This window comes from Rhinolophus sinicus, linkage group LG05 (assembly GCF_036562045.2).
Source record: "Rhinolophus sinicus isolate RSC01 linkage group LG05, ASM3656204v1, whole genome shotgun sequence".
NCBI lineage: Eukaryota > Metazoa > Chordata > Mammalia > Chiroptera > Rhinolophidae > Rhinolophus > Rhinolophus sinicus.
In genome coordinates this window covers 67,509,979-67,523,922 of record NC_133755.1, presented here as the reverse complement: position 1 = coordinate 67,523,922, position 13,944 = coordinate 67,509,979, and the positions used below count along the sequence as shown (strand labels likewise).

The 13,944-nt window shown below is 49.5% G+C and overlaps 1 protein-coding gene across 3 annotated transcripts in view; it reads left to right on the top strand.

The window, feature by feature from the left end:
• The window catches only part of TBC1D8 (TBC1 domain family member 8), a 99,397-nt gene that overhangs the window by 71,836 nt on the left and 13,617 nt on the right, over positions 1 to 13,944 (top strand). For all 3 annotated transcript variants that reach the window (XM_019753835.2, XM_019753834.2, XM_074332395.1), the window contains exons 6-15: positions 1,220 to 1,427; positions 2,769 to 2,963; positions 3,939 to 4,115; positions 5,431 to 5,581; positions 7,155 to 7,369; positions 8,105 to 8,222; positions 10,571 to 10,856; positions 11,625 to 11,754; positions 11,883 to 11,981; positions 12,588 to 12,656. In XM_019753835.2, the coding sequence (XP_019609394.2) occupies positions 1,220 to 1,427; positions 2,769 to 2,963; positions 3,939 to 4,115; positions 5,431 to 5,581; positions 7,155 to 7,369; positions 8,105 to 8,222; positions 10,571 to 10,856; positions 11,625 to 11,754; positions 11,883 to 11,981; positions 12,588 to 12,656 (1,648 nt within the window). The remainder of the gene's footprint in view (positions 1 to 1,219; positions 1,428 to 2,768; positions 2,964 to 3,938; positions 4,116 to 5,430; positions 5,582 to 7,154; positions 7,370 to 8,104; positions 8,223 to 10,570; positions 10,857 to 11,624; positions 11,755 to 11,882; positions 11,982 to 12,587; positions 12,657 to 13,944) is intronic.

The window sequence follows — 13,944 nt, the reverse complement described above, 5'->3', positions numbered from 1 at the left end:
ACTAGGTTTCAGAGCCAAGAATTGGGATGGGGGGCCCTGGGGTAGGATCTCCTCAACCTCACCACCACCGTCTGTTGTTCATACTGATGTGACACTGATGGGACTTCTCTCCAGGGAAACTTTACTTGGATTCTTAAATTTTTTGTTGAAGACAATAAGAGCTAATGTTATTGAGCACGTACTATGTGCCAGATACAGATCTAAAATGTCCAACAGATTTTTTGAGACCTAATTCACACATTATGCAAGTCACCCTTTGAAAGTATTCCATTCAGTGGTTTTTAGTATATTCAGAGCTGTGCAGCCATCACCACGATCAGGGTGACAGCATTGTCATCACCCCCAGAAAAAAGAAACCTCGTCCTCGTGAGCAGGGCTCTGTTTCTCCCCCTTCCTCCAGCCCTAAGCAATCACTAGTCTCTTTTCTGTCTTTAGAGATTTGCTTAATCTGGAAATTTCATACAAATGCAGTCAGGCAATATGTCGTCTCCTGTAGCTGGGTTCTTTCTCACTTAGCAGAATATCTTCAGGGTTCCTCCATGTTGTAGCGTGCGTCAGTACGCCATTCCTTTTCATGGCTGAGTAATATTCCATCACATGCACACACCACATTTTGTTTATCCGTTCATCAGTTGCTGGACATTTGGGTCATTTCCAGGTTGGGGCTGTTGTGAACAGTGCTGCTGGGAGCATGCCTGCCTGAGTCTCTGCATAGACTTCTGTATTGTGTTTTCGTGGGTATAAGCCTGCAAGTGGAATTGCTGGGCCACCTGATTCCATGTTTAACCTTCCGAGGAACCGCCAGACTGTTTTAAAAGGGGCTGCACCATGTCACGTTGCACCTGGCAGTGTCTGAAGGGTCAGTTTCTCCACATCCTCACCAACGGTTGTTATTATCTGACTTTTCGAAACTCTCTTATTCATTTGTTTTATGGTAAATCCCTGTGTTCCAACCTGGAAGGAATGTATATTTTGGTTTCTGAGTTCGTCACGTGACTTCTGTACAGAGGCAACTGGTTCAGCTTTGAGTCCTTGTTCCAAAGACTTGTTCCAGAGCAGTGCCGTGCCTGCTGATGGGCAGGACCTGGGTGGGCACAGCACCTCTCTGCAGTCACTTCAGTATGAGGTTGTGCCGATGGGTTTCAAAGGGTTTTCCTTGGTTGTCGAGTGTGTTCATTCACTGTTCCTGCCTCTTGATTCTGTCTCCCTCCTTCGCCAGGCACCTGGAAGCCAGAGCGCAGAATGAGTTCTTCCGGGCGTTCTTCAGGTTGCCGAGGCAGGAGAAGCTGCACACGGTCATGGACTGTTCCCTTTGGACGCCCTTCAGTCGTTGTCACACCGTCGGGCGGATGTTCGCCACAGATAGTTACATCTGCTTTGCCAGCAAGGAAGATGGCTGCTGCAATGTCATCCTCCCGCTCAGAGAGGTAGGAGGCTCCCTCCCTCCCTGGTCGACGGGGCACCTGTGGGGGTGTCCACAGCAAGGCTTTGACGGCTAAGGATGGGCATCTGGAGGGAAGCATTGCCTGAATCTGACCATTACCCATTTGGCCATTGCTTGTTCTGTTGTTGCTATGGCAACCGGAAATTTGTATAAAAGTGATTGGTGAGAACAGGGCACGCTGACCTCTGCATTATCAATAAAGCTGTTAGTAAAAAGTACATATCTAGCAATTAAAGCTTTTCTGACAGCTCTTAGGCATGAATCCTCCCTTTTTGTCCACAAAAGGGAAGAGACAAAAAGGCAACGTAACAAAAAATACATCCCTTTTGAAAATAAACATCAAATTGCTTGGCTTCTGTACCCTCCGGGAACTTCAGTTAAAAATTAAAAAAATGCTTCCTTTCATATGGATCAGGTCTCTTCCTACTAGAAAATCCTGTAATTCTCCTCTTGGAAGTGGAGGGCACCCTGAGTCTGCTCCCAAGTGTGCCCAGCTCAGTCCTTTGGTTTCAGGGTGTCCTTGCCGTGACGGCGCCCACGACTCTGTTACACATCCAGACCTCTAGGTTCTTGCTGTTGTGACACACGGGCTAAGCACTACTCTTCGAAAAAAAACTCAGTTTTTTCATTCATGTGATCTCCTACCTCCATGTAATTTTTCTCCAGCAGATATCTTCATTTTACAAATATTTTTACTTATAAGTGGAGCAAAAAAATCCAGGAGTTGTCTTATGTACTTACTTTTCTAAATTATGATTATATATATGTATATAAAACATTTACCATTTTAACCATTTTGAAGTGTTATAGTTCAGTGGCATTAAGTAATTCACGTTGTTGTGCAGCCATCTCCAGGACTTTTTCATCTTCCCAAACCGAAACCCTGTACCCATTAAACAACAACTCCTCATTCCTGCCCCCACCCCCAGCCCCTGGCAGCTGCCATTCTCCCTCCTGTCTCTATGAATTTGACTATTTCAGGTACCTTATATGAGTGGAATCATACAGTGTTTGTCCTTTTGTGACCGGTTTATTTCACTTAGCATAATGTCCTCAGAGTTAGTCCATGTTGTAGCAGGTGTCAGAATAGCTGTCCTTTTGTAAGGCTGACTAATACTCCACTGTGTGCACACTTGCTTTATCCATTGATCCATTGAGGGATACTTGAGTTACTCCCACCGTTGGCTGTTGTGAATATGCTGCCTTACGTCCTTATTGCGGGTATGTGGTTTTGCCTTCAGCTTGGTGTTTTCTGCATATGCAATTAAATGCCTGCCTTCCCCGCTTCTTGCTTTTCCTCTGTGCGCGTAACGTTTTGCCCCAGGTGGTGAGCATCGAGAAGATGGAGGACACGAGTCTGCTGCCTAACCCCATCATCGTCAGCATCCGGAGTAAGATGGCCTTCCAGTTCATCGAGCTCAAGGACAGAGACGACCTGGTGGAGCGTCTGCTCGTGCGGCTGAAGCAGGTGCATGCCGACCGCCCTGTGCATTACGACACCTCCCAGGATGACGACATGGTGCGTAAGTGCGGGCTTTCGCAGCGGTGGGATCCCATGCACTGAAAACCCTGCTGTTCACCTCTAGGGCAGGGGTCTCCAAAGGGGCATGCGCACAACTGTGACCCCCTTGGGTATAAGAAAAACATGTGAGTGATGAGTGGGCCTGTGTGTCACAGTCGTGACTGTCTCTGATACGCTGGGTGTCCCGAGTGGGTGTTCCACAGGTTAGAAGGGACTCCACACAGATCAGAGAGGTTGAGGGGGCTGCACCTCACAGGTTGGAGGGGCTAACGGGGCACCCCACTCAGGTTAGAGGCATTGAGGGGGCACCCCCACCAGAGGCTAGTGGGGTGACGGTATCCTTCTCTGTATGTTACAAAGGTGATTGCATACCCCCACATGTCAGAGGGAGGGACAGGTCACGCCTCACAAGTTAGAAGGGTCATCCCCCTACGCCCCCAGGTTGGAGGGTATGATGTTATTTGGGGGCAGGTGGAACTTGCCAAAAGAGCAGTTTCATTGTCCTTGAGGTTGGACAACTGCAAAAATGGACCTGGTCTTCTGGGGCCTCGTCTCCTCTCCTTTCGCATCTGTCCCTCTCTTTCTTGACCTGTTGTCACCCAAAATGACAGGGAGGGCAGGAGATAGGCTTTCAGTGCCCTAGAGCTGTTTCTTCAAAGTGGTTCTCTTCAGTTCTGGAAGCTGAAGGCGGATGAGTGTGCGCGTGAGGACTGGTGCCTTCCTGGCCCCACTGGGACCCATGCTCTGGGTGCCACGAGCAGTCTCACAGGGAAATCGCAGTGTGGACTCTGTTCCTTCCTCAGGATCAAATCCGTTGGGTCTCATGTTAGTCGGTTTTTCCTTTGAGTCAGAAAGACATGTTTGACTTCGTTAAGCTCCTGCCTCTAAAGGCAAAACAAAGATTGTCCTATAAAGTGATGACTTTCTTCTCTGTATCTCACGTCCCCCCCATCCCCCCCACCCTCCGTGCAGATGTCACCTGTGTTTCATTCAACAAACATGTGCAGTGACCACAAGTTTGGGGATCTTGAAATGGTGTCTTCTCAAAATAGCGAGGAAAGTGAAAAAGAAAGGAGCCTGCGGCTGCACCCTGAGGCCCCGAGGGCTGTCGTCCAGCAGTTGAGCAGCCAGAGCCCCGACTTGCGAATGGTGGGTGTGCTCCTCCTGGCCGGGCGGGCACTCATGGAGTCAGCCGGGTGTGCCTTCCCAGCCCTCCGACCCAGGAGAGCAGGTGTGGTACAGGTTGCCAGGCAACGCCAAGCAGCAGTCTCCTCCCTCTTTGCCCCATTGTCCCTAAGTGGAAGAGGTCCACAGGTGCCTGCTGCTGGGGCACGTCTGAGGCTGTGGTCCACAGCCGAGGTCGGTGGCGCTCCCTCCCTGCTGCTGAAGTGGGAGCTGCCAGTGCCATCCCTGTGGCTTTTCCAGCAAGCCTTTCTCCTTTATCCTGTGGTGTCTACGTGTGCTCCTTTTCACAGTATTTTTTTTGTCTTCTGGGACAAAGGGTCTCCTGTCTTCTCGTTTTACTGAACTAAAGATATTTTTGTTTCATTTACTTAATAGCTTTCCCCTTTGGAGGGAGAATCTGAGGGAAACGTCATGTACCGTTGGGTAAAGAGACTAGAGATTGTATAATGAAATGGTGCCATGGCGGGTGGGAAGCTGTGACCTGGGCTGACCATGAACAGTCTTACCCCAAGCTGGGTCTGGGTTGCTTAATGACTCCTGTGTAACTGATCGCAGGCTTTATTCATTCAGAACTGAACCTTCTCATGTACGTTACACAGAGATGCTCAATTAACTTTTGTTGATGACACACGTAAAAATATTGAATATATGTATAAACGTCTCCCATTACTGGAGAATAAAGATAATTAAAAGCATATGTAGGCATCTTGTGTAAAAGGCACTAAGAATTCCTGCCATCTAGGACTAATTTTAAAGGATTTTTAGTTGCCTAGAGGAGTAGCATCTTTCTTGTTTGTGTTCATGAGAACAATGTGTTTTTTTCCAGTTTCAGTTTTTCCTCTGTCCTCTGGGCAAATTTTGACTCCCCTCCCCCACACTCCCCGCTCCCATTTGCCCTCAGAGCTGACTAGTGTGTCAGCAGCTGGCGACATGTCGGCATCCCGAGAAGTCCCCCCACACACCCCACTCCCTCCTGTCCTTCCCATCTGTCTTGGGCGACTTTAGTGTTGGCACAAATGTTTGCTTCCTATCTGCTTTGCCAAGGAAATGGCATTTTATTTGTGTAAGTTTTCCCACTGGGCTCTGAATTCCCAAAGGGCTGGTCCTCTGTGTTTTTCATCTTACATCCTCTAAGCCTGGTAGAGGTCCAGAAACATTTGCTGAGCGCATAGCTTGTCTCTGTTAAGAGAGGTGACGTTTCTGTTACGGATCATGGACGGGCTGTGGGGGGAGGTGCAAACAGGGCTTCTTTGTACATTGAGGATGTTTCCACTTCCAGTCCAGAGAACAGAGCAAAACAAACCTGTGGAATCACCACTTTGTGGAATATGGCAGAACGGTGTGTATGTTTCGCACAGAGAAGATCCGGAAGCTTGTGGCCATGGGGATCCCTGAGTCGCTACGTGGCCGACTCTGGCTCCTTTTCTCAGGTAGGTGGTTCCAGTATCTTGAAGCCAAATGTGATTTCTGGAGCAGACACAGGAACAGAGGCCCAGGTCTGACCTGTGTGTGCGTATGGTGGTCATCTGTCCTTAGAGTCTTCCGGTGACGTTCCCAGCCAAGACTTCAGAGCCTTCCTGTGTCAGCTGTGGGGCCTGAGGCCTTGAGGCTGCAGTGGCCTCCCTGGTCAGTGCGAGGTCTGGCTGAAGTGACCTCCTCTCCTTTAAAAGTGACTTGGGGTCTATATGTAGTCCCGAGAATTCCGTTAAGAGCCAGTGAGGTGTCCTCTAGGGCATGAGTTCTGAAATAGACTAAAACAGTCTTCATAAGCTGTTCACTTGCAGTGGCGCTGAAATAAGTTCATCAGAGCACACTTCCTATGGGACCCTCCTCCCTAGGGACACGTATGTCCCCAAGGGCAGAACTGTACAGATTTTTCTTCTGTCCTGCTGCTGCTTCCTTCCGTGGTTCTGCCCATTCAGTGCTGGCCTTGTCCGGCTTCAGGCCCCTGCTGCTGTTTGGTGACATCTGGGAGTCCCCCATGAGGACACTTACCGACAGATAAGGCTCAGACTGGGACCAAAATCCTCCACGACTCCCAAACAGAAATTCATCTGTGTCCACGTTGATTGTGATCATTTTGTCCTGTTCAGTAGAGGGGCTGGGAGCAGGAAGGGAAGGCCCCTGTCGTCCAGTGGTGTGACTTTGCTGCTCCTCTTGGTGCTGTGGGGTGCATGGCGAGGAGGTCTGCTCCCCCTAGGAGACCCTTCTGTGCTCACGTCAGCACTGAGCCTCCTGGAGGCCGAGCCTGGGCGCCTGGCCTCTGGCCGCTCACGTTTCCTGTCCCTCCCTCATAGCGTCTCTCACCCCTGATCATCCCTCTCTTGCCCAAGAAGCGCAGGCTGGCAGCAGTCCTGGGGAGCCACCTGCCACTAGCACCCGGGAGGGGACACTGGCTAAAACCACAGGTGCCCTGGTGCTGGCTGCTGAGTGACTAGAACCCTCCACGGTGTGCGCTCAGCCGGACGGCTTGGCGGTGGCTGGGCTGGGCCTGGCCGTCCTCACACCATGACGCCAGCCCTCCGTTTCCTGTTGGCAGCTTGTTGGCTCCTTGGTCATTATTGCTGTTACTTAATCGTCATGGCACCTTATCATGTTCTTCCCACACACCTGCTCAGTGATTTCTTGTCAATGCGTGAAACTTGCGTGTGTATGCATGTAAGTGTACACATATGTGTATGTGTATATATGTACACACACATGTTCTTCCTGTTACTAGGCAACACAACTTATGAAAAGCATATTAATAAAAATATTTCTAGTATGAGCTTTCCCCCTCTCTATGTAAAAGGTTATTCTTAGAAAAGTCATGTTATTTCTTTTTTTCTTTCCTTTTTGTTTTTGGCAGAAATGAAGTCCTTTTGGTTGTGTGTGTTCTCAAAATATTTCATGTCCCTCAAGTAACGAGACCCCACTGTGGTCCTCTGACAGGACAGGCTCCCTCCCCATGTTGACACTGTCCTGATAACTAGTCCTCTTGAAAAATTCCTTTTAAATCATCAGATGCCGTCACCGATCTCGCCTCGCATCCCGGTTACTATGGTAACCTGGTGGAGGAGTCCATGGGAAAATCTTGCCTGGTGACAGAGGAGATAGAACGGGACCTGCACCGTTCCTTACCGGAGCACCCCGCCTTCCAAAACGAAACGGGAATCGCTGCGTTGAGAAGAGTTCTGACGGCCTATGCCCACCGGAACCCCAAAATCGGGTACTGCCAGGTGAGGGATGCGTTGAGAAGCACACTCCTTTAGTCCAGGTCTCCTGTGGTTTGGGCCATCTGTACGGAGGACTGGTTCCTTCCCCTAAGGAATGGAGCGAAGGAGGCCGAAGGAAATCCACTCCGCAGAGTCAGACAGGCCGATCCTTGGAGGTTAGAAACGTTGCCGGGTGTCTGAGGGGCCTCACGGGTGCTGCGTCCACACGGGCAGTGTCTTCACGCCCCGTGGACCTCCGCGGGAGGACGGCCTTGATATGGCTGCTGTGGAGCTTTGCTTGTCTGGAACTTATAGGGGTGACAGGAAAAAGGGCAGTGGTATTTGGGGAGGAAAATGATGTTTCCCCCGAGGCCTCAGGAAGTTTGCTCTGTGTACTCAGGGAAGCACTAAACAGCACGATATAAATAGCAGTAAACAAACAACAAAAAGCCCCAACCTAAGACCCACTTAGAGGAGCTACTGACATTTAAAAATAGTAAGATTTTTAAACTTTGTTTTCCTGTGAATAAGCAAAATGCCTCATTACCAGATGGGGACAGGGCCGGAGTGGTGGCTGATCACTCAGCCTGGTGTATCGTGTCGATAGGACACGTGGTCATTGCCCTGCACACGCGTCCTGTGGTTCAGGTGCGCTGGGTCGTGACTTCTGTGGGTCATGTGGGCTTGTGTGTTTTTTAACGTCTCTGTGGCCCTGTGCAGTCTGCTCAGTAACGGTCCCCCCTGTGAATCCCCGAGCAGTCCATGAATATCCTGACGTCCGTCTTGCTGCTGTACGCCAAGGAGGAGGAAGCCTTCTGGCTGCTGGTCGCTGTGTGTGAGCGGATGCTCCCAGACTACTTCAACCACCGGGTCATCGGTAAGCCACCCCCTCCTCTGTGCCTGGGGACAGTGACAGAACGCTTGTTACCCATCCTGCTTCTAAAATCCGCTGTGCCACTCAGCTGCCCTCTGCATAAACACTGGCTCTTGGATCTGGAGAGCCAACGGTGTAATTCTCTGCACAGTCCTGGCAAAATAATGGAATGAGGCAACCTGACCACTCTCTTGCTACAAACATGTATAGATTTTGGATTAAAAAAAACCAAATGATTTTACGTGAATAGCTGAACTTACAAGAAGGACAGAAAAATTCTAGGCTCGAGAAACAAGTCGAAAAATGAAAACCAGAGAGATTTGCCCGTGAAGCTGACGCCTGGGAAGGGAGGGCGCTCTGCTGTTGGTGCCCAGGGGGCTCTGCAGACTGGAGGGGACAGTCCGGCAGTGAGCAGAATGGGTGCCGGAGAGCCCCGCAGTTAGGCCCCACCTACAGGGCAGACCTGGAGAACGCCTCCCACCGCATAAGTTGACAAAGCTCATTGGTTGCTGCCCGGGCTCTGGGCAAAGCTGGGATGCCACTTCTTCAAGCACTTGGTGCCTCTTTCTTTTGTGTGGTTGACATTTGCATTTGTACTATGTCTGTGGTCCAGCAGCCTCCTGGTGGAGAAAGTGACACAAAAAGTGCTTTAGTGATACTCTTCCCGGGCACTTGTCAGTGATCCAGAACGAGCTGGAGATAACCCAAAATTAAGGGGACAGCAGTGAGAACAGAAACAAAAGAACCAGCTTGAGACAGAATGTGACCAAGGGCTGGATGTAGGGACGAGGCAGGAAGAAGGGCTTGAAGGCTCCTGTCCTGAGAACTGAGGGGAGTAAGGGGGAGGGCCGGCTGGGAGGGAGGTGGCCTTTCGGTATGACTGACCACCTCTCCTGGCTCTCTTCAGGTGCCTGAGTGGTTAACTGGCTTGCGTCCCTTTTCACTTGATAATGTGGGAGGCGGTTAAACATTGTACGGCATAGCAAGGAATAATCAGAACCTCAGGGTCGTGGGAGGCATGTTGTCAGTTGACGAGAGTTGCTATGGGACAGCTCATACTCAACAGTGACCAGCAGACACTCTGTGATACTGTATATACTTGTGTGACCCCCCACCCTGTACAGGGTGGGACATATGGAGCCTCTCCGTAACCTGCTAAGTCTCCTTCTGCCCCTTCCCCACTGGTAACACTTGGCACTGATTTCTGTCGCCACAGATTAATTTGGCCTGTCCTTGAACTTGAACTTGGTATGCGTGTAATAATAGAGGCTGTTCTCTTTTGACTGGCTTCCTTTGCACAACAGGAGGTCGTTGGTGCACCACTAGTTTGTGTCTTCTCCTTGCTGAGTGTTCATACCATCACGCATTTATCCTGTCAGCTGTTGATAAGACATTTGAATTGTTTCCAGTTTTTTATTCTAAGTAAAGTTGCAATGAACATTCGTGTGTCTTTGTGTGAATACTGTATTCCCAGTTATTTTGAGTATTTACCTAGGAGTAGAATTGCTGGGTATTAGGTTAGAAGTATGTTGAACTTTATAAGAAACTGTCCGTTTTTCAAAGCATATGCAGTAAGTCGCGTCTCATGCCAGCAATGTGTGGGAATTCCAGTTGCTCCACACCCGTTAACACTTGAATTAATTGTCTTTTTGATTTTAGCCTTTCTGGTGGGTAAGAAGTGGTCTATCGTGGTGGTTTTAATTTGTATTTATTTGGTTAATAATGTTGAACATGTATTTTTGTGCTTACTGGCCATTTACTTATCATCTCTTTTGAAGTATCTATTCAAATCTCTTGCTTGTTTAAAAAAATGTTGTTCCTGACTTCTTATTACTAAGTTGCAGGAATTCTTTATTTTGAATACAAGATCTTTGTCAGGTATATTTATTGCAAACATTTCCTCTGAGTTTGAAGTTTGCATTTTCATTTTATTAATGGTATCTTTCGAAGAACATGTCTTTGAAGTGGATGAAGTCCAATTTATAATTTTTTCTATGGTTAGTGCTTTCAGCGTCCTAAGAAATTTTGCCTTTTTCCTATATTTTATTTCAGACGTTTTATAGTGTTAGCTTTTGTATTTAGGTCTGTGATGTGCTTCAAATGCATTTTTCTGTGTGAGGTGAAGTGAAGGAGGGGTTCAGGCTCTTCCCCGCCCTCCATACTGATACCCTTGATTTTTTTTGAAAATATTGTCCTTTCCCCATCGAATTACTGTGGTCAAAATGTCAAAACTCAGTTAACAAAGCCAGAGTCCTTTCTGGACTCACTGTGGTGTGTACCTCAGAGCAGTGCTGATTTCAGGCTAACGTTGGAGAGTGAGTCCCTCCTGACCAGTGGCCTTCCCTCCCCAGGGGCCCAAGTGGACCAGTCTGTGTTTGAGGAGCTTGTCAAGGAGCACCTCCCCGAGCTGGCGGAGCACCTGAACGACCCCTCAGCCCTGGCGTCCATCTCTCTCTCGTGGTTCCTGACGCTGTTCCTCAGCATTATGCCTCTGGAGAGTGCGGTGAATGTCGTCGACTGCTTCTTCTACGATGGGATCAAAGCCATCTTCCAGCTGGGGCTGGCGGTGCTGGAAGCCAACGCCGAGGACCTGTGCAGCAGCAAGGACGACGGCCAGGCCCTGATGGTCCTCAGCAGGTGGGCCTGGCTGCTGGCCCTGGGACTGCCCAGCGGAGGTGGGGAGGGTGGGCAGCAGCTGGAACCCTGGAAGTCAGATGGCTGGAGGCGGCAGCAGCAGGGGCCCAGCAGGGCTGTCGCTATGGAAGTGTTTCCTTCCACTTGGTCACTTGTCACCTGTGATCCCCCTAGAGCCAGGATGTCACCTGCATGTGGTGAAGAGCGCCATCTTCCCTCACTCCTACCAAGTGAGGGTATCCAGGAAGAGAGAGGGCTGTCAGGGCTTTCCTCTGAGGAGATTCAAATGTCTTGAGTCTAGACGGATTCAAAGTGACCTTGAACAGGGACAGGCACCCGGAAATGTTGGAGTCGGGCAGCCAACTGGAGGTTTCCGACATTTTATGTATAGGGGCTGGTGGGTCCCACCAGGCCAAGGACTGGTGTCTCTCGGAGCCGAGGGCAAGTTGGCTGACAAAGGAAGGGGTCCCTCTCAGAATATTGTGGAAGCTTACCCCTGCGTGCATGCAGAGTTTTGTGTTTACTTCACTGGAGAGTCACAGACCCTGGGAACCTACCAGTGGAGCCCAGATTGATGAGTCTGGCGTATGGCTGCCTCTCATTCTCTGACAGGATCCCAGTGTTCACTGCCTTGCCCTCCTCCCAGTGTGTGGACAGATGAGCTGTGTTTGAAGTGTTGTGACACATTGAGTGGCCCCTGGGAAGGGAGTGCGTGTGTGTGGTGCCCCGGTGAAGGTCACCCTGTGCTTTAATGCCAGGTGGTGTGCTTAGGTTTCTAGATCACATTAAGAATGAGGACAGCCCTGGACCCCGAATTGGCAGCCACCATGCCTTTTTCTCTGACGACCAGGAGCCCTGTCCTGTGACTGACATTGCCGACCTGATCCGGGACTCCTACGAGGTAACTGGCCCTGTCCCACCCCCACCCATGGAGCTTGCTGGGGAGATGGACGTCAGGTAGGGTTCTGGGCTGCTTCTGTGTCCTCTGTGGACAGAAGGGAGACTGAGTGGCCCCTGGTCTCCCTGCAGAAGTTTGGGAACCAGTCTGTGGAGCAGATTGAGCGCATGCGTTGTAGGCACCGGATCAGGGTTCTCCAAGGCCACGAGGACACCACAAAGCAGAATGTGGTAAGTCAAGGTCGCCTTATTGTGGCCACTTACTGACCACAGTGTCCCTGTTGATATCTAATGTAAGGATACCACCCTTTTTTTTTTTGCATTGAATAAAAAATGTAATAGGTGTGATGTGGTCTGGAAACAGCATGGGTTTGAGAGTCAGACAGATTGTGAGCAAATTAACCACCGTGAGCCTGATTCCCTGGCCCTAAAATCAAGATGAAGATGCCCACGGGGTGGGGTTGGAGGAGGTAGGATGTAGAAAATGCCCAGCATACCTGGCCTGCCCAGTTAGTTGTTATTCAGGAGGAACTTCCTGCCGGGGCTCTGTGTTTGCTAGTGTTTAACTTCCATTAGAACGGTGTTGTTTGTCTGAGGCCCTGCTGTGTGAATCAGAAAGGTTGAGGATAATCACCCGAGAAAATTCCCAGGAGGTGATCTTTGTGTCAGAAAGGGGCAGACACTGCTGGGGGGTGGGGGTGGGAGGGATAGGCACAGGGCAGCTGGCGCAGCAGCCGGGCACCTGGTGTCCCACTGTAGTAGGAAGCCCCTCCTGCCTCTGATCTTCCCAGGTGCAGGCGGAGAACTCACTCCATTGCTCTCCATTCTTTCCTCAAGCTCCGTGTTGTCACCCCAGAAGTCTCAATTCTTCCTGAAGACCTCGAGGAACTCTATGACTTATTCAAGGTATGGAAGTCTGGGAAGATGAAAGAGTGGCAGGCCCTGGGCCAGGCCGAAGCCACGTTGTCAGTCTGCCCAGGGGTGATGTGTGGAAGCCAGAGGGGGCTGTCCTGTGCCTGTTCTGTGACAGCAGAGGCTGGAGCTGCCCCACCTGCTCCACCTGCCAGCTCGGCTTAGCCTCGCCGGCTTGCAGCCCACACCCTAGAGCCACTACACTGAGCTCTCAGTCCATAGTAGATGGGACAGTGACCCTACTGAAACTGTCACCTCATACACTTTAATTACCCATAATCCCACCCACAGTATACGTACACATATTTGTATATTTGTGTGGCTGGTACACATGCTAGCTTACATTCTGGTTCCCCTGGATGCCGTTAACACATTCCCATGTTGGATGTAGTCCTAAGCATTTTTAAATAACTTTATAATCTAGCTTAGTGGTAATAATTAATATACTAAACCATATTTCTAATATTTGGGTATTTAGGTAAAATTCTCAGGTCTTGCTACTTAACTCACCCGGCAAAGAACATTTTTAAGTGCTTTGCTAGAAATCATCTTGTGCAAAACAGTAAAAGTGGGGAAGAGCGGCAGACGCACTGATCCACTCCTGATGCCTTGGGCAGTGAGGGGGGAGAAAAGGCAGTTGCAGAAGGCAGTTGCAGCCAGCATCCATGAAAGGCTGGCCTCCAGAGCTCTTCCTGCTGGGAACCTGAGCCGGTGGCACTTCTGATCACACGTTGCCAACACAGTGGAAATAGTGATAAGCAGCACGTCAAGTACTTCTAAGCAGAGCTTTCCAGGGCGTCCGAACCCTTTGTGTGCCCTGTCCTGGCACATTTCCCTGCAGTCACTGAAATGGCTTGTTGGCTTTTCGGTTCCTGGCACTCCTCATTCCTAATAAGCAGGATTCTTGGCCCTTGTCTCTTGTAAACATCACCTTTTTTCAAGTTTTATAGTTTCCTTTTGCATAGAGAAAATACAGTCGAAGGTTACTTTGTGTCCCAAGACCTCTGACTTTCAAGAAGGAAAAACAGGGAATAGTAGAAACATAAAAGCAGGTAAACAGATGTGCTGTTTAGCATCAGAAGTCTTTCATTTGTTTAGGGTTAACTGTTCTCAATTTGAGAGAATAAGACATGCCACAAATCTGAATTTCTATAATTTAAAAGATTGCTTTAAATTTATTATAGAAATAAATTTCATTACGTACTAACCATGTCCTTCATCTTTAATACAAAGAGTTTTTAAATAAGATTGAGCTGATTATTTCTTGTTTCCTATCTTTCCC